The sequence below is a fragment of the Pholcus phalangioides genome, unplaced genomic scaffold (assembly GCF_987345545.1).
Source record: "Pholcus phalangioides strain wild (caught in Gottingen) unplaced genomic scaffold, Ppha-v1.0 ptg000016l_1, whole genome shotgun sequence".
In the NCBI taxonomy this organism is placed as follows: Eukaryota; Metazoa; Arthropoda; class Arachnida; order Araneae; family Pholcidae; genus Pholcus; species Pholcus phalangioides.
In genome coordinates this window covers 16,158,964-16,182,823 of record NW_028301609.1, presented here as the reverse complement: position 1 = coordinate 16,182,823, position 23,860 = coordinate 16,158,964, and the positions used below count along the sequence as shown (strand labels likewise).

Genomic DNA, 23,860 nt, shown 5'->3' with positions numbered 1-23,860 from the left:
TATGATATCATCATATAGGCATTCAATGCTGAGCTTCTTTAGAAAATAATTTTTTAATTTTCTCTGAATTGTTTTTTGCAACACACCTATGATCTTCTCATGGCACACTGGTTGGAAAATCCCATAGTTGTCCTTTCAATACCATTATGAACCTCATCAACTCCTGCCTAAAACTGGGACAGTCACAATGTATATCTTTAAACTGTCACTGATCTTTGATGTTCAGTCATTCTTGATACTATTTTTTCTTCAATAAGTTGAAAACAGCATGGCTAATCAATTCACGTGTGATGCTTGAAGCTGGTTGGGATGACTGGGACCAATGAGTTGGTGTGAGTATGATGTGCTGGCTTTTGATAAGTTGATTGGGGGAGAAGAGAGAGAGAAGAGAAAAAAAGTTTTTTTGTCCCTCACAGGATACATGAGACATCAGCATCAGTTTTCAAAGGTGTTGATTTCATTATTGCCTTGATTTTGGTCTTCTTTAACACTAGTGTTATGTCTTACTTACTACAAATATCTTACTTGTCTTGTGTTGCAACAGGGATACAAATTCTGTCCCATCTCCAGCCAAAGTGCTAGTAAATCAGTCTTCTGAGGAGGTCTTATCATCTCCAATCTTTCTCTTACTCAGATCATGGCCCGCTGCTCTGTTTCAATGAAGAGATTTTAGAAGGTGGTAGAAGACGACCTAGGCCATGCTGGAAACTGTGCATATATGTGTTGTGAACCTAACGTGAAGTCTGCTTTTGGGTTATGCTTGCTATGTGTAGTGCTGCCACCTGCCATCAATTTTTACTACTATGAGTGAATTATAAGATTAAGTTTGTGCACTGATTGAATAATTGTAGGCCTGTTGCTCTCTGTGGCAAGACTTTTCAACTGGGAGATCAGCTCGGATTCGTATCTCAAAGTTGGGAACTACAGAAAACCAACTTCAGCCGACCACTGTACCAATGGTGGGGTTTGACAAAATTTGTAAAGTAGGTAGGGAAGGTGTAATGATGGCATCGTGGGTGGTAGTTCAAATAACTCAATCTTAAATAATAGTAATTGCCCCTCATAGTGCCTTTTGCTAAAATTTTCTCATATTGGCTGGATTGGTCTCACAACTTTGAACCACAGAAACACTGTATGCCTCCAGGGGTTAGACAGCTTAATGTAATTGCATTCCCCACAGTACTGGATACTTACTATGAAAATGACTCAATCAAGATATAGCAACTTGGAATGTTTCAATAGTTTTGTAAAACTTTGGCCATGGCAGCCTACCTTTTGTATTGAAAAGTTCAATTCTTACTTCTCACTTGATAACTCATTAATCACTTCCATATGATAAAACAAAGCTTCCCCCCCCCCCCCGATAAATCAAGCAAAATATTCATGACATGCTAATGAGACCGTAACAAAGAAGTGATATTAGTGAAGCTCACCTTTATCATGAATGCCTTTTCCATTATACAAGAGGATCAGGTCATTATATTTGTGGTGTTTCTTGAGTGCTCTCTCAGACTCCTCCACATGACAGTAATTATCCTTCTTCCTCAAAAGAGATGATACTAAAGCCTCATTGCTCTGAAAAAAATAGAATTCTTTCAAGACCTGAATAATTTTTTTCCTTCCTAAAAATTCAAAAATAATATTGTTTTACTTATGTGTACTAGAATTATTCACTATGTTGTTTATTTATTTTTTAATGACATTCAATAGGAGTGAGGAATCTAAAAAAATTCAATCCCCTTCAGGAGGAATGAAAGGCAAAACTAAAACAATGATCATATACACAGAAAAATAAACAAGATATAAATGGTCCCTTTGTCATTCGTGCATCTCTCAAACATTTTTCTGAGAAATTTCTAATTATTGGTGCATGCCAGAAAGTGTTCCGTGTGCATAATGGCAGAGTTAAGAGTGTTTCAAGTTTCACAAAAGTGGCAATCTGTCATAAATATTGGAAATGAATACGGTGGATATCCAAATTTTTGTGTTTATGTCTGCATGCTTTCTGTACAGCAACAAGGATAGGTACTGCTACTACTAGATTGTACATGCACCTCGTAAACCAGTGTTTCTCAAACTGTGCATCACGGCTTGTCGAGGGTGGAGCGACAAGCTGTAGATATTGATTTGTGAGTCTCATATTTCAGTCCCAAAATTTATACGAAATATTTTGTGTATATATTATTAATATTGTCATTATATTCTTATATTACTTTCTTTTCATTGAGGATTGAACTTTGTTGTTGTTTTGCAATAATTGCATGATCCTGCTCCTCATGAGAGTAATGGCTGAAACTGGCAAATTATGTTGGTAGAGTCAGGACCATGCATGGTATGAAAGAAAAAAGTCTCAAAATGTGAATTATAAAGCGCAAAGTTGATTCGGAAAGCCATGTTTCAAATTGTGATGAAAGTATTAATTATTATTTGATGGAGTGCATTGACGGGATGATTTTGCCTGAAAGAGGGGGAAAATGAAGGACAAAACACAAATTAAGTGGGCCAAGTCAATAGAGAGAGTACAATTTAAATTATGTTTATTACATACACAAAAGTAAGATTATTAAATACGAACAAACACTTGCAATTGGATGGCGAAGACTATTTCAACATGAGATTGCTACGATAAACAATATAAATATAATAATAAAAATCTCTGAATTATTACCAAACTAACAGCTTTTAGACATAACATTCCATTCCCTAAAAATCAACTTTTGGGTAATTAAATTGTTTTATTGTTCTAGCTAAAATGAATTTACAGATGTGCTAACACTCATAGACTCGATCGGAAAAAAAAAATTCACAAAAAAAAATTTGAACAAAAATTTTTTTTTATCAATTAAGGCAAAGTTCCATTACTCCCCCCACCCCCCAACGCAGGTTCGGCATTGCCCCTGAGCAGAATATAATTCTATGTCAGCCTTTCCATACAGAATAGAGAAGTCACATCTACATACTGTTCATTAAACAAAAGTGTTTCCTTTCGTGGATACTATACTTGTATTAGTGATTTATAATCTCGGTTATATGAACTCTTAAAAGCTTTATATTTAGCTTTATATACTTTTACTAGCTACAATACCCGGCACTGTCCGGGTTTTCTTCAATGAGGCTTTTTGGATCATGCGATATCTCCCTCTTTCTTTGAGGGACATGCAAACCGTGTCTAAGTTAACAAATATGGCGACGTCCTGCGCGACTCATGAAAGAAACAAATCTAAATTTAAAGAAACGTAGAAATGAATAGTACCCCCCCCTTTTTTTATGGGTGTAAGGTATTTCGATCCCCTCCCCCTGAACTTCAAGTTATCTATTTCTGGCTGTTTGAGCTTCGCTGTGGAATTTTTTCGATGCACTTTACGGGGCCCATAACTAATTTTAAAAACATCTTTCATGCTTGAGAAGATATAAATAAAAAGTTGAAATCAATGTTAATACATGGATATCAAACTCAAAAGTAGATCCGGCAAATTATTCATATTTTTAATTTTCTGGGCTTCGTATCTCCAAGTGAATTCCATATTTCAAAAATCGAGAATTCAATTTAATTTTTAAAATTATTGATGTGGCAGGAACCCCCCCCCCACTAAATTTCCGTATTTATGCAGTTAAATCGGCAATTTTAATAGTGATTTCTATGAGGATCACCCTTTTCCTGACCCTCAAAGCGATGATGGTGATGATTATGACGTATATTCAAAAAGCCTCATTACTGAGAGTATTGAAAATGTGACAAACCATTATAAAGGCATAAACTATTATACATAACTGGCAGCATTAAAGAAGTGACAAACCATTGTAAAGACATAAACACGTCTGAAACTCATCACTAGGGAACCACGGTAACCAAAGTAAACGTTCGGAAAGTGATTGTTGAGGCCCAAAAACCATTGTTGCCGGACAGTTTTTTGCCCATCTGGGGCACTTGCCTTGATCTAACGAAATTTTAAAGTAGCCTATCGTTCAAGTCGGGTCCCATTTGGTATATATGCAAAATTTGGCGACGATCGATCTAAAATTGTAGATTTGTATAGAGAACATGCACGCACACACACACACGCACGCACGCACGCAGGCAGACAGGCAGGCAGACAGACAGACAGACAATCAATTTCATATATATAGATTTTCCTTCTGAAGACATATTTAATTGGAGGAAACAATTTGAAAACTTCAAAATACAAAGCTGTTGACAAAAAAAGCATGGCTGTTCGGCTGTTAATGGAATACAATAACGATTATACAGGAATTTCGGCAACCAAGGTCATGCCCCTGATAAATGACTGCTGATAAACGTTACATAAACAGCCAGGTCTTTGCCAGTTTCTTAAATACGGTCACCAAGATTTTTTTTAGGACTGCCGCTCTATGGAAATGACCATGGCTGTCTTCTATGGGTGTTCTCCCTAACGACGATGGCAGTCATTGACGGGAGAGCTCACGTAAAATCAAATATTCTGCAAAATTCGGAGAGCAGGAGGAAGGACGAAAAATCTAGAGTTTCCCACCTAAATCCGGAGAGTTGGCAGGTCTGAATTTACAGATTAAACTATGGGACAAAAAGCAGTTAAAAAAAAAAGAAAAAATTAAGAACCCATTATACAAAGTAGATGAACATGACGGGGAAAAGTCCACCTTTTTGTTAACCGAAGAAAGTTATTGTTGTTCACAAAATGTTCAGCACTGATGGTACGTCTGTTGTGATGGAGACCAGTTGCTGCCATTTGAAGATTTATCATTTCAATATACACATTTTTCAGCGATTTTTTTCTTTACACAATGTCAAAGTTTGACAATTACTTTTGCACTTGTACCTTCATGCCAGGAGGCACCGCAAGGAAAACCTCTTTCTTTTAGAACACTATCGCTTGGTACGCGGATCGCCTTGACAATTTCATACATTGGAGATAGTGATCTCGCAAAGCTACCACGATTGAGTGTCTTTTAGAATTGCAGTGGTCATTCTAACCAGTGAGAAATCTGGTGAACAACAGTATTGGCATTGAATCGAAGAGATAATTTGCCCTCATTTGGTAGAAGGTTGGCAACCCCTATTTGCTACGGAGACAGAAAGTCTGTACCATTGTTGAACATTTGAATACAAGGAATTAAGAATAGCTCTTGGCCGACAAACAGTAACAGTCCCACACATTCTTTGTGATCAACGCACACACACATTTTTGGGGAGTGGCATACATGTTGATTTTTTGACAAGGGTGAGGTACTAAAAATAAATGCAAATTCATGCCTGTGATGGCATGACACCAATTATACAAATGAACTTGAAAGTACAGTCAAATCTCGATAAGTTGAATGTGCAGCGAATTACAAAAAACTTTGAGTTATTGCTAGTTCGACTTATTAAAAATTCAGAGCAAGATAAAGAAAGAATTACTAAAACAAAAAATAAGAGCATTATTTACAAATATTTGTATTACGAAAACCACTGGAAAACTTTAGAAATAAACTAGATGTGAATACTGCCATGAAAATGAACACATAAATGGTACTTACATAAATTAAACAAATTATAAATAAAGCGTATACAAAATTGTTTTCTTTCAAAAAATGCAATGATTCTCTCTCTATTTTTCCCCTTCTTTCATAAGAGTCATTCACTCTTTGCAAGCAGACAAATGAATTCGCAAAATGAATCAGTGAGATTCTATTGGTAGATGCATTTTTTAAAATTTTCTCTCACTCCCAAAAACTTTGACTTACAGGAAGATAGCTTGAAGCTAAGGAAAAATTTCACACTAAATTAGGAAAAAAGATCTGGGGCTGAGTGAAAACTTTGAAAATTCAAAACTTCGAAAACAGATATTCAAGATATTGGAGTTCAACTTATCGTGAATTGACTGTACTTTTTCATTTCACAGTTATAAAGGATAAATCATTATGTCTCATTTGCAATGAAACCGTGGCAGTCTTCAAATAATAACTTATTTTCCTCTGAATAAAAGACACCTCTATATACAAGGGGGAAAGTCTGGTACCATGAGCACCCTTTATTGAGTGAGTATATGATAAACTTTTTAATTTAAGTGAGCATTTTTTCTCCCATGGGCTATACACAGGAAATTATAGTGCTGTATGTTTGAATACAAGACAGAGTAACAGGATTAAAAAATTACCAAAAGATAGCTTTTTAACAATGTAGTATCAAGAATCTGAAGGAGCTGATTCTTTGAGCGCACTGTATTTGATCCAATTTCTACTGCAATGAATGAAGACTGTGCAGTACTATTGCTATCCTCCACCACTTTCACTAAATTATTTCGTACCTACATCGAAAATGTAAATTAAAATTTGAAGTCATGATAAACACAGTAAAAATCCAATACAACAAATACTTTGCAAGTGATTGTGAAAAGCTAATGTCAGAGTTGTTTGGTTTAAATCACATTGGTTTTTAAAAAAAGAAACCCAGTTTTTTTTTTTTTTTAAACACAATTTCAAAAAAATCACATAAAAGTGGCTTAAATGTAATTTTTTCGCCTGAAAAATATATTGGTTCATTATTAGCCAAAATTTCTCATTCTTCTGCATTTTCTAACTTTGGGTCTCATTCTAATGCTCCATCTCAAGCAAATTCATTAATAAGGATTGAATCACACATGTGGTGGTGGTGTATTATCTCACAGGTTTTCTCCCCCACTAAGAAGCAACAACAGTAGTGACTTAACTCGCATGCTAAGGGCAGGTGGTCTTATAATCCAAAAAAGATCAGCCGCTCCTTAAGAACAAAGACCAGTGTACTATACGCTGTTCATTCTAACTTGGGTCCTGATGTAAATAAACTGCTGTACCAATTTTTGATATCACTCTGCATCCTTTATCTCTATTGGTTGTAATTTTACCCCCATCATTACGTGTTCTGAATGATTCACTGAACCTTTGCCCCCGATATTTCGCCTCCGACATCTCGCCCCTGGCAAGTTTCGTCCCCAGCACATTTGGCCTCCGGAAATTTCGCCCCGGACATTTCACACCGAGAATTTGGCCCTGACCTTTCGCCTGCCCTGACCATATCAGTGACCATGTGAGTGACTCAGTAAGTAATCAAGTAAATCGGAAATTTATCTCTGATATTTCGCCAGCCCTTATCGTACGCGTGACTCTATGAGTGAACATATGAATGATGGTACAAGTGACCAAGTAAGTGACCACATGAGTGATTAAGTGAGTTGGACATTTACTCGTGACATTTTGCTTCCCCTGATCGCATGAGTGACCAAGTGAATGAATACATGAGTGATCATATGAGTTACTCAGTAAGTAATCAAGTGAATCGGAAATCGACCCCCTGTCATTTTGCCTACCTTGACCGTACGCGTGACCGTATGAGTGAATATATGAATGATAGTGTGAGTGACCACACCGGTGTGAGTTGTAAATTTGGGAAAAATATTTTATGCTTAAACTTAAAATTCTAAATTCTTAGAATCCATTAAAGTGTGAGTCACTTGGTCACTCAGTGCTACGTAATCACCTATAAAAAGGGAGGGGATAAGGAGGATCATCTTTGCAGACACTCCGCCCTCGCACTTTGCCAATCACTCAATTGCTCACTCTGTCAATCACTCAATCGCTCACTCTGTCAATCACTCAATTTCTCACTCTGTCAATCACTCAATCGCTCACTGGGTCAATCACTCAGTCGCTCACTGGGTCAATCATACGGTCATTCACTTTATCAATCTCTCGGTCACTCATGCAGTCATTCACTTTATCAATCTTTCGGTCACTCATGCAGTCATTCACTTTATCAATCTTTCGGTCACTCATGCAGTCACTCACTTGGTCACACATTCACTTATGCATTCCATCACTCAGTAACTCCCTTGGCAACTCACACGGTCAGTCCCTTGATCACTCACTTGAACACTCGTACCGTCACTCACCTGGTCACATATATAGTCACTCACTTGGTCACTCATGCAGTTAACCACTCGGTCACTCATGCGGTCGGTCACTCATACGATTAGTCAATCAGTCTCTCCCTTGATCACTCATATGCTCAATCACTCAGTCACTCGCAAATTTATTCAAGCATTCACTCTGTCTTTCATTCCGTCAGCCACTCGGTCACTCATACGCTCAATCATTCACTAGGAAACTTACACCAGTATTTAATCAGCCACTCACTTGGTCACTCATTCAGTCAGTCACTTATTCACTCAAACGTTCCATCGCTCAATTCCTCCCTTTGTCACTGACACGGTCAATCCCACTATCACTCACTTGATCACTCATACAGTTAATTACTTGGTCGCTCATGCGGTCATTCATTTGCTCACTCATATGGCCATTCGGTCAGTCACGTGGTCACTCATACGGTCATTCACTCATAAAGTCAACTGCACACTAGTTGATACGGTCACTCACGTGGTGAGTCATTCTGCCACTCGTTCAGTCATTTGTACGGTCACTAACGCACTCCTACAGTTCATTTCACACTCACTTGGTCACTCGATCATTCACACGGACACTCATACCGTCAATCACTCATATGGTCACTCATACGTTCAGGGCAGGTGAAATGTCAGGTGTGAATTTTTCGGGGGCCAAACGCACCAGGGGCAAAATTTCCGGGGACCAAATGTAACGGAGACGAAACGTTCCAGGGGCGAGATGTCGGGGGCAAAATTTCCGGGGGCCAAATGTAACGGAGACGAAACGTTCCAGGGGCGAGATGTTGGGGACACTCATACAGTCAATCACTCATATGGTCACTCATACGTTCAGGGCAGGTGAAATGTCAGGTGTGAATTTTTCGGGGGCCAAACGCACCAGGGGCAAAATGTCAGGGGCGAAATTTCCGGGGGCCAAATGTAACGGAGACGAAACATTCCAGGGGCGAGATGTCGGGGGCGAAATTTCCGGGGGCCAAATGTAACAGAGACGAAACGTTCCAGGGGCGAGATGTTGGGGGCGAAAGTTCCGGATCCCGTTTCGAACACATACGTTTTTTTCCTCAAATGCAAGATTGTAAATTCATTATGAAGAAAAAAATTTTTCCTGGAAAATATTTTTTCATTGTTCTCCAAATTTTGGTGAAACAAAAACTGTTGATAACACTAACTAAAATAGAAAGAGGTATATATCTCCCAAAAAAAATTTCATAAGGTATTCTGTCGTTATCATGGCATACTCCTCAAGAGTTTGGATGACAGGGCTCCAGCCTGGACATTGCCTGCGACAATTCTTGTCATTTTTTTTATGCTAAAAGTTTACTATATAGAAGGGCGGTTGAAAGGTTGGTCTGAAGGCCCGCCAAAGATCACAGCCTGGGGGGTCTTGCAAGAGGATGTGGGGCCATGGTCGTTACAAAAGCTTGTGCGAGTTGTTTATTATTTTACGGCAGATAGAAAAAATCCTCATTTTTTCTTCTCAATTTCCTTTTCTTCAGAATTTTGAAATTTTATTTCGGAGCTAATTTATGCCGCATGATTTTCCTGGGCCGGATATGATACCAATTATAACATGAAACAAATTATGAACAACTTACCGTTGCGTTGCCGCTTTTTATTTTTCTTGCAGGTATAATTAAATACCTCATAATTATCCACAGCCTGTAGCAGTTTCAATTTGACGAGAGAGTCATCCACATTATTTTGTTTCTTTACTTCAACCTGTTGTTGATATCCTGTTTTTTGTCAAGACAATTTTGGTTTTTTATCTGTGCGTAGGTTGTCAGCCATGACCCCAACATTCAGCAGCAAGAGCCCCTGGACCGGCATCTTTAATGGGCCCCAGGCCAGGCCTTCTCACGGGATCTATAGTGTCTGTCATAATGAGGCTAACTGAATCAAAAATGAGCAGTACTCTTTCGAACCAGATTTTCAAAACTTTACCTTCATGTCTTCGTGATAATCCTCAGACTTTTTCAGCTTGCCGCCTTTACTTTTTACATATTTTCAACATTATCCTCAATTAATCAAGGTTCTACTGTACAGTAGTAAAAGCCCGAAATTGGCCAGTTCTTGAAGAGGTCTGTGATCCGTCTAAATAATTTTCAGTTAAAAATTCTTTGGAACATAGACTGGGTAGCTATTTGATTAGGATGTACAGTAGCTGATTTATGGAAAATAATCAGCTATATACAGGGTGATTATAATTAAAGTTTTGATTCCAAAACACGAATGAGAACTGCTGGTCAGAATGGCTTGAAAATTTGCATTGGTCCATTGCATGAAGCAATGGAATTTTCTTTGGCAAATGAAAAAACCCTTTAAAATGTACAAGTATATGATGCTGTACTTGGCCAGTAGTATAATCTATTTTAAGCAACCATATAATTTTGGCACTTTAACACCATCAGTGTGTGAATAGCAGGGCTCGACAAATCCCAGATGACAGGGTGACTGGAAAATCGGTTTTGGCATCTAAAATTTTATATTATGTACAATATTTATATACATCATTTTTAAATGAAGTGTAAGTATGAGACAAATTTTTTTTTTTGATTTCGTAATAATGTGCCATCCAACATGAGAATGGGTCATAAAGTCCCAGAAAACTAAAAAAATTACTCAGGACTGTTTTTCTTGGAGGAAAACATGCTTAGCTCATAATGAATTTGGCTGGCACCTAAATTTTTTTTTGATTTGTCCAGCCCTGATGGATAGCATAACTTTTACCAAGATACACATTGTGACACCAAGGAAGCAGCTGCTGAAGAACCATTTGACAATAACAACATGACATGCCACCTGGCTGCCATGTTCACCTATCAGGTGAACGTTACTATAACCCTCGCAAATTCTGGCTTTGGGGATACTCCAAAATGTTATATGCAGTGGCCGGATTGCAAACTTTGGTGAATTGAAAGTACATCAACACCATTACCATGGCATACTCCGATCTGTTGTTGAACAAGAATTTTTGCATTTCCACCTCACAGCCAGAACACGGTGGAAAACATATTTAACATTTCTTGTGTAAGTTGTAGTTCCATTCTTCTAAATAGTTCATTATAATGCAGTTCTGTTTTAAATAGTTTGATTCTCGTCTTTGTCGTGGTTGGGAACGGACATGTTTCTATTGCGCTCAGCTTACCGACCAATAGAAGTAGTTTTATCCAAAACCGTTACCGGGGGATTAGTGAAGGATTATCCGTCACGTCAGTGTGCCATTTTGTGTTTTTCTTCGTTCTCATGAGTTTTACTTAGCGTGTTGTTTATTTTTAGGTCATATTCTGCTGTGTTTTCATTTTATTTCTAGCACACGTTGGATTGCGAGATAAGTGTTTTTTTTTTATTATATTGCTCTCAATGTTTTTTAATTTTTGTTGTGTATTTTCGATGGACTTAAATTCATTTTTCTTGTCGCATATCATTTTCATTGTATTTTCTCATTTCTTTAACATAAATTTGTAGGTTTTTTGGACGTTAGTGTTAGCAAACAGTGTATACTTTTTCCCGGGTACTCTCAATAACTTTGTATTACCTGCCACTTGGGCCCTGTAGTGTTAGTGATTTCAGATAGTTAGCTAATTCTAAGAAGTAAAAATTGTACTTTGTAGCTTAATATATTTTTTTTAGAGTGTGTTGTATTCTTTATATACATATATATTTTCTTCATGATTTAGTGTTGAGCATTCTATTTTACGTAATTTTTTTCGTACAATCTCTTACGTATATTTCGCATAGTAATGTATTTTACATTATTTTAATTTCCTGTTAACGTTTCTGGTTTTCCTATTTTTTAATTATTATTATTATTATTATATAGCTTTAGTAATAATGTTAGTATGCCTCAACCAGTGTTGTGTAGAGCTTGCGATGGGAGGTTTCCCTGATCTACGGGTATAGTAACTGATAGTTTCAATTGTAAAGGGTGCTTGGATAGGGCAAGGCTGGAACTCGAGGTCGAAGCTTTACAGGAAAAAGTTAAGGTGCTAGAGGGCCCGGTTATAATGGAGCCACTGATCGTCGAGCCACCTGTTGATGAAGAAGCAATCTCCACGAACAACGACAGTTTAGAGGCCGAGTGGGTGGTCGTGGATGAGGTAGAGGGGGGGATAGTGATAGGGGTTTAATTATCGGCGATTCCATGGTTAGGGAACTTGGGAACAGAGTGTGTAAGGATGTTCAGGGTTTTGAGCGCTGTTGTCTTCCTGGGGGGAAGATTTGCAACGTTCTAGACGTTTTTCATCGCCGAAAGTTGCCCTTGCAGGTTGATTCTGTGGGTAGGAGCAAATATTAGTGAGTCCCTGTCAGAGTACTGGGATTTACTATTATTCGCTTGGGGGGGGGGGGGTTCAGATGTGGCAGTGATTCCAGTGCTGCCAAGGGGTAGTAAGGGGTATAGAAGTAGGATCCATCAATTCAATATAGGCCTGAAGGACATTTGCTCCTCACTTGGGGTCACGTTCTTGGAGCTTCCTGCATTTACCTTCATTCCGATGGGATCCATCTAAATAAGAGGGGGGTCTCAGAGGTTTACGATAGTCTTAGGTCAGGTTTTTTACTCCCACACCACGTAGTCGAGAATGCAGGTTAGTTAATGATAATCACAACAGTACTGATCTGACTTGGATGGTTTCTTGATTGACACTAAATCACCGGGCAAATTAAAATGTGTACTAATTAATGCCAGGAGCTTGGGTAATAAGAAAGATTTTTTAGAAACTATGATAGTTGTGGAGGGCCTGGATCTTATAGCTATTACTGAACCTTGGGCAAAGGATGGGGATGAATCTTTCTTACACATCTCAGGATACGATACTTTTTTGAGAAATAAATGTGATAGGAAATGGGGTGGAGTGTTGATATACATGAAATCATGTTTGAAGGCTAGAGAGTGTAACGTTCAGAGAAGTGATATTGAAACTATATGGGTTGAGCTTGAGAACAAAAGACGTCATAAACTTATTGTTGGGTTTGTTACAATCCACCGAATAGTGATCCAAACTACATCGCCAAATTGCATGATGAAATTTCCTACATGTGTACACGTAAGAGGGTTCTCATACTAGGGTATTTCAATTACCCAGGTATTGATTGGGAGAACCTTTCATCTAGAGATCAGTATGAAAGAGACTTTCTTAAGTTGGTGCTCGAATATTTTTTATCAGCATGTATCAGAAGCCACTAGTTCTGAGGATCTTGTTGAACATGTTTCGGTGAGGTAAGAGTTTTCTTCCAGTGATCATTGTGTCGTCAGATTTCACTAACTTTTTCCGCAGGTAAGGTTACTTACCCTACATTTTCATATCCGGGCAATGCCAGGTATTTTTGCTAGTTTGCTTATAAAGTCTGTTATACCGACAATATTCCTAGTGATTGTGAACTGTCATTATAATTTACTTTTACTGTATATGAAAATTTCATTTTAGAAATATTAGGTTCAATAATGAAAGAAAAAAATTCTATACAAATATATAAAGGTATAAAAATGTTTTAACAGCTGGCTGACGCGTAAGTGAATCCAGAAAAAGAAAATTCAACTACCTGTATGGGACAAGAACATGCTTCAATTACCCATAAAGGCAGTGAATTTTCTTTCCTGAATTCATCTTTGCATCAGCCAGCTGTTAAAATCTCAGTATGAATAATGGAGAATGAACACAATGACAAAATTGATCCTTCCGAGTCTGCAGAGTCAGAGGACAATGGTCATCCAAGGAGATAGTTTCATCTCCTCACTCATCAAAAACAGCACTAAAGATGTCCACCACAGCAGTGGATGAAATGTCTGCTACAAAACAGTTTACAAAATGGCATAACAGCTCAAACGGTATGAAATTTATTATAAACTCTGACCGTGAAAGCCTACCTTCTCTTTTCACTTTGAGTTTGTATTGGGCTCGGATGCAGGATCACAAGCGAGAATACCATTCATAATAGCAGAAACAAGGTCTAGGCTGCTGTTGTGAAGTGTGAATAGCAGCGTTCAGCTCACTCAATTCTTTGGTCAGAGCTAGCTACAACTTGTTGCTCCAGTGATTGGCTGACTGCGTTCTCAGGTAGACTGGATGCAGAGCAGATAGTTGAAATGGCCAACTTGCCGATTTTATCTGCCATTGAAGCAAGCTATTGAAGTCCTTCAAGCAGCTAGTATAGCTTGGATGATTGTAGGGAGTCACGCTAACCACAAAGATTTCAGCAAGTCATTGCTGAAGTTATGTCTGGTAAGCGCACACATTCGGGCAAGCAGATGCAATGGTTTTTCATCTCCTAGCTCTATACCTGACAGTAGCATATGGATTTTGGATGATTTGCTCTCCGCATAAACCTGAATCAAATGTGTCTTACGATCACTAAATACTATCTCTTGCATTTGTCACTGTATCATTGTTTTGAGAAGAGGCTACTGTGCTTGATTCTTATGAGCTATCATTCACTGCATCACGGTTTGGCATTTTTGTTGGCGAAGCTTGTTGAACTTTATTTGTTTGTAAAATGCATTTAGCATTATGCTTTAAATATGCTTTTGCATCCTTCGTCAGATGGAAAGTTCTCTCAGTAAATCCACCACAGTAAAAATGATAAGGCTGTATACAATTTCCAGTACATTGAATCGAATCCTCTAAGGCAATAATATCCTGTCGCATCCATTGCAATTTGGCATCTTGATTATTTTTTCCCCTAATAAATTTTGACTAATTAGCATTTATGAACTGACACTGAGCTAATAAAATTGTTAGAAAATAACTGTATATATACAGGGGTTAGACAAAATAATATGAACACTTGTGAAATGAGACAACACTCGAGGGAACCTGTAGTATACTCCCACCCTCTAGTGTGGAAGAGCGCCATCTAGCGGGCTAGAACGTGCACACATCAGAATAGTCATAGCAGTGATAGCATTCGGATGCAAAATTGTATAATGGGGCAATAAAACTTTGTTATGCCTGACCTCACAGATTTTGAAAGAGGCATGATTGTTGCAGCCCACTCAAGTTGCTAGGACCACAGTAACGAAAATTGCCACCCTTGTTGGTGTGGGGAGAAGTACAGTGTCGACGGTAATGACAGCCTATATATAACAAACAGGGAAAGACATCATCTGCCAAGCATAACAGTGGCCGAAAGTTTTAATGCTCCAATGTATTATTTCGCATCCGAAAACTATCACTGCTACAACTAGACTGACGTGTGCACATTCTAGCCTGCTAGGTGGCACTCTTCCACACAAGAGGGCGGGAGTATACGTCAGGTTCCCCAGAGTGTTGTTTTTTTCACAGATGTTCATATTATTTTGTTCAATCCCTGTATATTAAAAAAAAACGAGTATTTTAAAAGGTTATCATGAATAAAATGATGACACAGACGAACACAGCAAAAATACGACCAAAACTAGCTGTTACCACTCTATCAATCAAGGTTAATTACAGTTGTGAATTGATGAAGTGTTACTTATGAAAAAATTAATTGATTGATTGAGAATCATTGAATATGTGTTTCAAAATCCCAAATTATTTTTTCTCTTTGTTTGAAAAAAAATTAGAACATCTGACTGGAAATAATTTGTTACATAAATATTTCCATGCATCCTAACTGAATTTTCCATGAAAATGGACATCATCTGAAGGTTATATGTAAGTGTTATGTGTCTTCCCTGTTGTGTATGTAAACCTAGAACAGTTCAATTTTCATATGGGTAAAAAAAACAAGACAGGACATTTCAGCAAATGCAAAATTACATGTGTTTTTCATTGGATACTATGAGAGAACATGTGCTGATAGTGCAAGAATACATTATACTTTGACCTTGACTATGGATTTTTTTACATTAAGTCATTGAATTGATAAGTTTCAGGCATAGATCTGGATTGAACCTGAACTATGAATCCCATTGTTGCTATTTGAGTGCAGATAGCAGGCTGCTATCATGTCAAATTTCAAAACTGCTGCCATTAGCAACAATTTTGAAATTTGATCAATTTTTTTTTTTTATTAAGACACCATAAAAAAAAAAAACTCTAGATAGAATCTCATCAGGTACAATCATCAGATATCACAAAACCACTGTAGTTGAAGTTTTATGGAGATGAAAACCACCAAGAGATTTGCCCACACACACATGTTCACAAAAATGCATCAATGATGCAATTCACATAGGCAAATTTTTTATGACAAACCGATATTGTCATTTACATACAAGTTTCAGACTTCTGGAAAAATATGGTAGAGAGCCTAACGCGCACAGCACCCAAGGAAGTCTTCTGATTCATTGGTCACTATTTTCTGATTCCAGCTGCTGATGACTGGTTGAAGACTTGTAAAATACAGACTGGATCAAGAATTTGGCCACCAAACGTCATAGATGTTTCAGTGGATTGTGATTTTTGATGAGTTTTTTTTTTTAAACCGAGCCCAACTCAGGTCTATCGCCATGGGCAATTTACTACCTAGCAAGTTGTGCTGGAAGTGTTAGTATGTGTGTACCTAACCGTCTGAGTGCGTATCTAGTGTTGTGTGTAATTTTTCAGTGCTGCTATCTATGTTTCAGAAGTAAAGTGTAGTGAGTGAATATTTGTACTGCTTGTAGGCCTGTTGCTCTCTGTGGCGAGACTTTTTAATGGGGAGATTGGCTCGCATTTGCGCCTCGAAGTTGGGAATCATAGAAAACCAGCTTCAGCTGACCACCACTGTGGTGACGATGGGGTTTGAACCCGGATCGCTGCTATGCGAGTCCGTCACTATGCCCACTCGACCACCACAGCGGCGATTTTTGATGATTGTAATTGATGCTGATTCTTTAAAGAGGTTATGGTGTCTTGATAAAAAAAAGGAAACTCATCAAATTTCAAACCAGCTGCTACTGGCTCTACAATAAGAACAACAAGATTCAAGGTTCAGGCCCAATACAGATATATTACGGAAACTTATCAATTCAATGGCTTGATGCAAAAAACTCCATTGTCAAGGCTAAAGATGGCCACAATACAATATATTCTTACACTATCCGCACACGTTATCTCATACTATTGGCTTAATCCCCAGCAACTCAATGAAAGAGGGTTGCATGACTGACTCAGATTTTTTTCAAATTTGGCATACGTACAGGTGATGCCATGGTATGAGGATACCAAAATTTTCAACAACCTGCTCTACATATTTGTGGAGCTAAATGAATTTCAATTTTGTGGAACCATTGAAAAAAATCCAAAAAAAAAAAAAGGTTTTGCAATATAGGAGTGATAAGTATCTATGAAAACAGTATTTTCTGTACATTCAGAATAAAAATATTCTAACATATCTGAGTGGAAAAAGTGGGAGAATCATATCATACCTTGAACTTAAGCTTCTAATTTTTGAAATTTCTGATTTTATCGAAAGTCAGACATTTTTTTTTAAACAAAAAAGCTTGAAAAACCAGGGTTTTCAAATTTTACTGTTGTAACAATGATATTTGATGAAACTCTGTTAACTCAATTTCTCTGTGTCATGTTACTTTTTTGGAAATATTTTAGCTCAATTGAGCAGAAAATCAAATTTCAGCCATTTTTCTCAGAAAGAGCAAGCAGATAGTTTTCCATTTCATTGGATACAAGCAACAGATATATCTGCTACTCACTAAAAAAGACTTTACTTTTGGGAAATAAATATAAAAATAAATATTTCGATTACAGCTCTAGAGTGTATTCAAGAAATTTTGGCCATATTTCCAGTCATATCATTTTTTGTTTTTACTACTACTAAACCACACATGCATCTCGTCCACGTTCTTCTGCAGAACTTCTAAGGAGTTTGTACATTTTGGAACGTGCTTGTCCAAACGTTTCGGATTTTTCTAATGGTTCCACAAAATTCAAATTCATGTAGCTCCACAAATATGCAGAGCCGGTCTTTGAAAACTTGGGTATCCTCATACGTTGGAACTACCTGTACATGTGCCGAATTTGAAAAAAATTTGAGTAGGTCATGTGATTAACCTTCTATTTTTTCGTCCCTTTCTTATGGAATGAGTCTATTCAATTTTGCGTTTGCAGGGGTGAGAAGTGACTAAGTCCATTTCGGAGCAGCTTTGGAGCAGCAAAATTCAGGATTCTGAGCAGTTTTGGAGCAGCAAAATATGGGATTCTGAGCAGATATTTATAAATTGGAGCAGTGAAATTAACAAGAATATTTACATTAACCCTTAACCCTTTTAAAAATAAAACTGCACTGTCTTTTGTTATCAAACATCTTTTCGCCAGCTTGATTTTTGTTTTTGAGTTTTAGGCTTCTGACACCTTGTTTGAAAGAGCGGCTGTCATAAAATTTTTTGCACCCATCTATTTAAGATGATTTTTGCTTAATGAGGGCACTATTTGCTGCCTTGAACAGCAGCACTTCAAATGAGCTAAAAATTTTTTATAAGTTTTTAATTTTTTTATACTTGGAAAGAAATTGTTGCAAAATGGGAAAGAATTTCAGAAGAATCAACTCGATGTTTGGCGATTCAGCACTTATTATCTGGCGAGATTGGCGATTTTAAGCTCGTTATTTGGCGATATTGACGATTTAACGCTCGTTATTCTGCAGCATTGGCGATTTAACGCTCGTTATTCGGCAAAGTTTTTAAACTAACATTCGTAATTCGGCAGACATGCGCTTTTTACTCCCGGATGAAATTTTTTTTCACGAAACATCGGGATTTAACACAATGACAATCAACTACAGTAATTTCTGCTGCTTCCAGTGACGACTTTTTTTTTTAAACGGAAACACTCGAATTTTGCACTTTAAGCTGAAAGGCATTGCAGACCATCTTCAATTCCATGATCACGGACAATATCAGGGTTTCGCGATGGAAAGCCTGATCAGGGGCCAATAGTTTAAGGCGATAGTTTAAGTATAGTGGAATAAAACACGCTCTTCTCGTAAAGAAACGTTTTGTGGCTAGCAGGAACAAAAAGTTTTTGCCGTCCTTTCCGAAATTCCGGCCATACTGAAGCAAAATTCGCTATTTGGCGCAGAAAAATGCGAAAATACACTACTGGAGCAGGATGGCGCAAGATATTAGTTTTGGCGCAGTGCGGCGCAATAGGCGCAGAGTTCCCATCCCTGCGTTTGTAGAAAAATGTTGTTTTTTCTTTACTCATAATGTGAAGATTGAACCATTCTAGGTTTATGTAGAATGGAAGACACAAATACAACGCCACAACAGGCAAAATGCCCAACGAGTCTCATTACAATAACATAACACTTATTCAATCAAGTTGATGTCCGTTTGCATGAAAATGTTCATGTAATAATCCATTTAAGGCTAATGTTCTAATTTTTTAAAACAAGTTTCAGGGTGTTCTGATTTTTTTAAACAAAGAGGCAAAAGTAATTTGACATTTTGAAAGACATTCAATCTACTTTACGCAAATTTTTTGCTACCAATATACTCAAGAAGAACCTCTTAGAAGATGAAAATGTGAATTACACAGACATACTGTAAATTTTGGCTTTCCAACTGGAACATTTCATGCTCACAAATTTCTGGGGTTAACAAATTTTTTGAAACAAACATGCAGTGCTTATTAAAAAAATACAAAAAACAGTAATATAAAATTACTAGCTATAATATCCAGCACTGTCCGGGTTTTCTTTAATTACTGGGAGGATTGAAAAATAGATAAGCCATTATAAAGGAATAAAGCATTAAACATAATACTGGCAGCATTAAAGAAGTGATAAACCATTGTAAAGGCATATACATGTCTGAAACGCATTGCTAGGGAACCATAGTAACCAAAGTAAACACTCCAAAAGTGATCGTTGAGGCCCAGGAAGACAGTGCCCAGCTCTGACAAACTTTTAAAGTAGCCTATAGTTTAAGTCAGGCCCAGTTTGGTAAATATGCAAAGTTTGGCATCAGTTTAAAATTTTAGATTTGTATAGAGAACATACATACACACACAGGAAAAAAAAAATTTATATATATATTTGCATGTTCTAATCAAACAATACCTGGACTAAATACGAGGTTAACGCAATAAGTCCATTTTCTAACTCCACTCCCAATAGAGTTGGTAATTCATCAGGATATTCTAACTGATGTCGAAATTCTTCGGGCAGCAGGTCTGGAAAAAGACCAATAACATGGCATGGATCTAAAAAAGAAACCACCAGGAAAAATTAACATTTTTGAGTTTGATAGTTTGGTATGAAGGTAACATTTAAAAAAAATCATATACAGTCGGTCCTCTGTATTCGAGAATTTCATATTTGCAGTTTTTGTATTCACTGTCTCCTTCCCAGTTTTCTGCGAAAACACCTTGCAGCACTAATTCTCATATCCGAACAAAATATAAATATCACATGTTACATACATCATTTTAAAAATCCTCCCTGAAGTTTTTGCTAGTGCTTAAGTCCTCAATATGCCTTCTAACTCCACATCTGGCATTAAGCTGCTTGTTTTGGGTGTTATGTGAATATTTATGGCTCGCTATACACATTAACCAATGATGATAGTGCAAGCATTCAAAGATGCAAATGTAATAAAACCTCTTAAAATCATGAATGAATTTAACAGATGACATTAGCATAGTTGCTAGAACTGTGGAAGCTATAAAGATAAGAACATCTTGTAGTGGAAGAACTTTTGGCCACAATATATGAAAGAGGACTGAGGACATCTGTTTCTACGGAGCTAACCAAATAGGTTATGAAAGACGTTAGCGAAGCAGGTATTCAAAGGGTTCAATGAAATGGATATAGAAAGAGAAATCGGACAATTAATTAACAGCAATTCTGATATCGACAGGGAAGGATTGATCAAACTGACTGCTTCTGATATTAAAGTGATACGGCCTGATGATCAAGATTAAGAAGTGAACGACAAATTCATTATGAGCAACACAGTGCCAGAGCTTTGAATCAGCAAGGGATTGTTTCCATGATATAGACCCATCTATGGTACATTTTTTCACATGCAGAAAAATTGCAAGAGGAAGCTGTTATTATATTCTTTCTTTAATTCCGAACACTGTCAAGGCTCTGTCAACTTTAGGTAATTTTAGCCAATGCTCCCTGTCGAGGGGCAGGACCATGTAAGAAGTTTCTATACTCTAACAGATATTATAATATTCTTTCAGAAAACATCACCAAGAATCACTGGACGTCCCTTCTACTTCTGCCGCACAAAGCAGGTATAAACAAATTTGTGTTATTTTCTAATTTTCCATATTCGCTGTCACCCCACGAATATCTAGGGAAGACTGTACAGTCCGATCCTGCTACAGCAAACCATCAGATAAAATTAACTGAGTTTTTGATCAAATTTCTTATGCAACTCATCAAGATCATTCATGTTTAATGATTAGAACATTAAACTAATCGTGCATGCTGTCTAGCTCTTCAAATGGGAAAAAGTTATAAAAATAATGCTTTCAAATACCTTAATCAAAACTATTCAAATTATATAAAAATGACTGGGTCAACTTAAAAAAAAAAATCAACAGTAATACTCTGATAGTAATACATAACAGTAATACATAATAGACTCATGCTAACACCTGTGTTACAGGATTTTCTGTAACTCCAGTGTTCATTCTTTGACTTCGAGCATGATTTCTAATTTTCACAGGATTGTTACTGAGATGGAGACTGTTTATGTTACAATGAGCATCAAAGCATGAAAAATTATTCAGTCAATCAGAGCACCACACAAACACAGTAATGTTTAGTTTATTTCTGAGAGACTAAAAGTGTAGAGAAGAAGCCAATAACAAAAATTTTAATGGTGGAAATGAAAATCTTTGACATAGATGACAGCTTCTATTTTCCAAAATTTCCATACACACATTATTTCATACCTAAGTTCAATGGACACTATTGTTAGGCTTTGAAAAGTCAGTTTAAACATTAAATTAATATTTATTATAGACTGGCCAGTCTAATTTTGATTAATGGTAGAAAACTTTTTACGGCCTCTAAACATTTGCTGCTTATAACTAATGAGGTTTTTATGGCTGTTGTAAATTAAAAGAGCTTTTCAGTGTAAAGGTCATCGTCTGTACGAGTTATTTTTTTTCTCAGTGTTGGTGGTTGTCACCATGAGGAAGTCACAAACACTTACATGAGACCCTCTCTGTTCCATAGCCACCAAAGAAATGAATGAGACAACCAATAGGATAACTCTTTGCCCCTTTTCAAGTAACAGCTTTCTAATTTCACAGATCAGCATTTCTCAACCTATGGTCGTGGACCACCGATGGCATAAGTGGTCCACAGGCAGACTCAATAATTTAATTCTAACTGAATGAATAATATTAAAAAATTGTGATTGATATTAGTAATAGTATGGGTTGAAATAAAAAGTAAACCTTTAAACTTAGGTTCCCCATACATCAAGGAAAATGTGATCGTAAATACGGTACATAACTAAATTTTTCAAAAAAGTGCAATTTATCGCCTTAAATGCATTGAATGCAATTTTATAATTACTATTGTTAAAATTGTTGAAGGGTGGGAAAATAAAGGACTGCTGCAAATCGTAATAAAAAAATGTATTCAAATGATCAGATGATCATATTTCATAGAGGAAAATATGGTAAATTGGGATCTTAAATAGGATAAAATACAGGACATCACCAATTGTGATCAAATACGTTTCCAGAAGTAGGAACAATCATCAACTGTTATCAAAATTGCCGAAAGATTGTGGAAAAAAATACTGAACCTAACAAATATCTGAGATGAATATTTATATTATTATTGTAATATACTCGTAATTTAATGAAATATAAAATATATTTTATAATATAATTTATAATTATCATAATATATTTATATGTTATGAAAGCAATTAGTATTCACGACTTTAGTAAACATTAAAAATCCAAATAAACTTTAAAAACGGAACAAATGTATAAAAAAAATAGAAACAACCAAAATTACAGGACTTCAGCAGAGACACAAGTGGTACATCAATTTGTTTCAGACATTTTACTGGTCCTTGGGCTCAGAAAGGTTGAGAAACGCTGTAAAAGTAATGTTCAAACGAAGAGCTCGGATTGATTGCAAAAGCAAACGTGCAAATACAATACAGTCCGTTTCAGGTTAACTTTGCAGTGAAGAGAAAGGTAGAGAGTGTATTCTTTTGCCACAAAATATAGTTCCCATATATCAGAGGTTTATGATGATCATTTATATAGAAGATTTCAATTTTTTCTTTGATTTTGAAAAACATACTGAAAAAATATCAATTTGAACCAATGTTCATTCGTTTAAATTTTTTTAAATTAGAAAAAAAAATTGGTTATCATTATCAAAAATCCATGGCAAGTGCAACAACATTTTGGCACCATATCCTAGAAATTTTCCCTGCCAATACACACCACTGTCATGTTTTTTTTGTTACACAATTATACACTGAAGAGCCAAAAAAAAACTGGTACACCTGCCTAATATCGTATAGGGCTCCCGCGAGCACGCTGAAGTACCGCAACACGACGTGGCATGGACTCGACTAATGTCTGAAGTAGTGCTGGAGGTAATTGACACCATGAATATACAATTTCATCGAATTAAAATTTCACAGAATTTTCGTCATTTTTTCCTGGAAAAGTTTCCCCTTTCGCTTCTGTGTAAAAGGATTTGTTGAGGGACGGTATAAAATATTACAATTTCTTCGAATTAAAATTTCTCCAGAGAGCCAGACGTTAAGGTTTCCCGGAAAAATCGAAGAAAACTGTGTGAAAATTAAATTTTCACACATTAAAATTTGACGACACCGCCCCGCAAGGGATTCCTTCTCAAGAGAGCTAAAGGAAAACGTTTTAAATTGAAAACTGTGTGAAATTTTAATTTGACTACACTGCCCCTCAAGGGATCCCTTCTCAAGAGAGCGAAAAGAAAACATTTCCGGGAAAAAATGGCGAAAATTCTGTGAAATTTTAATGCGACGAAATTGTAATATTTTA

General features: G+C 36.8%; 1 protein-coding gene across 3 annotated transcripts in view; it reads right to left on the bottom strand.

Moving 5' to 3' along the window:
• LOC149075141 (vam6/Vps39-like protein) overlaps nucleotides 1-23,860 on the bottom strand; it is a 196,220-nt gene that overhangs the window by 80,248 nt on the left and 92,112 nt on the right. For 2 of the 3 annotated variants that reach the window (XM_089245724.1, XM_089245726.1), the window contains 3 exons: nucleotides 19,902-20,044; nucleotides 6,138-6,287; nucleotides 1,434-1,575 (listed from right to left, as the gene is read on the bottom strand). In XM_089245724.1, the coding sequence (XP_089101850.1) occupies nucleotides 1,434-1,575; nucleotides 6,138-6,287; nucleotides 19,902-20,044 (435 nt within the window). The remainder of the gene's footprint in view (nucleotides 1-1,433; nucleotides 1,576-6,137; nucleotides 6,288-19,901; nucleotides 20,045-23,860) is intronic. The other variant, XM_089245725.1, reaches the window with a different exon arrangement.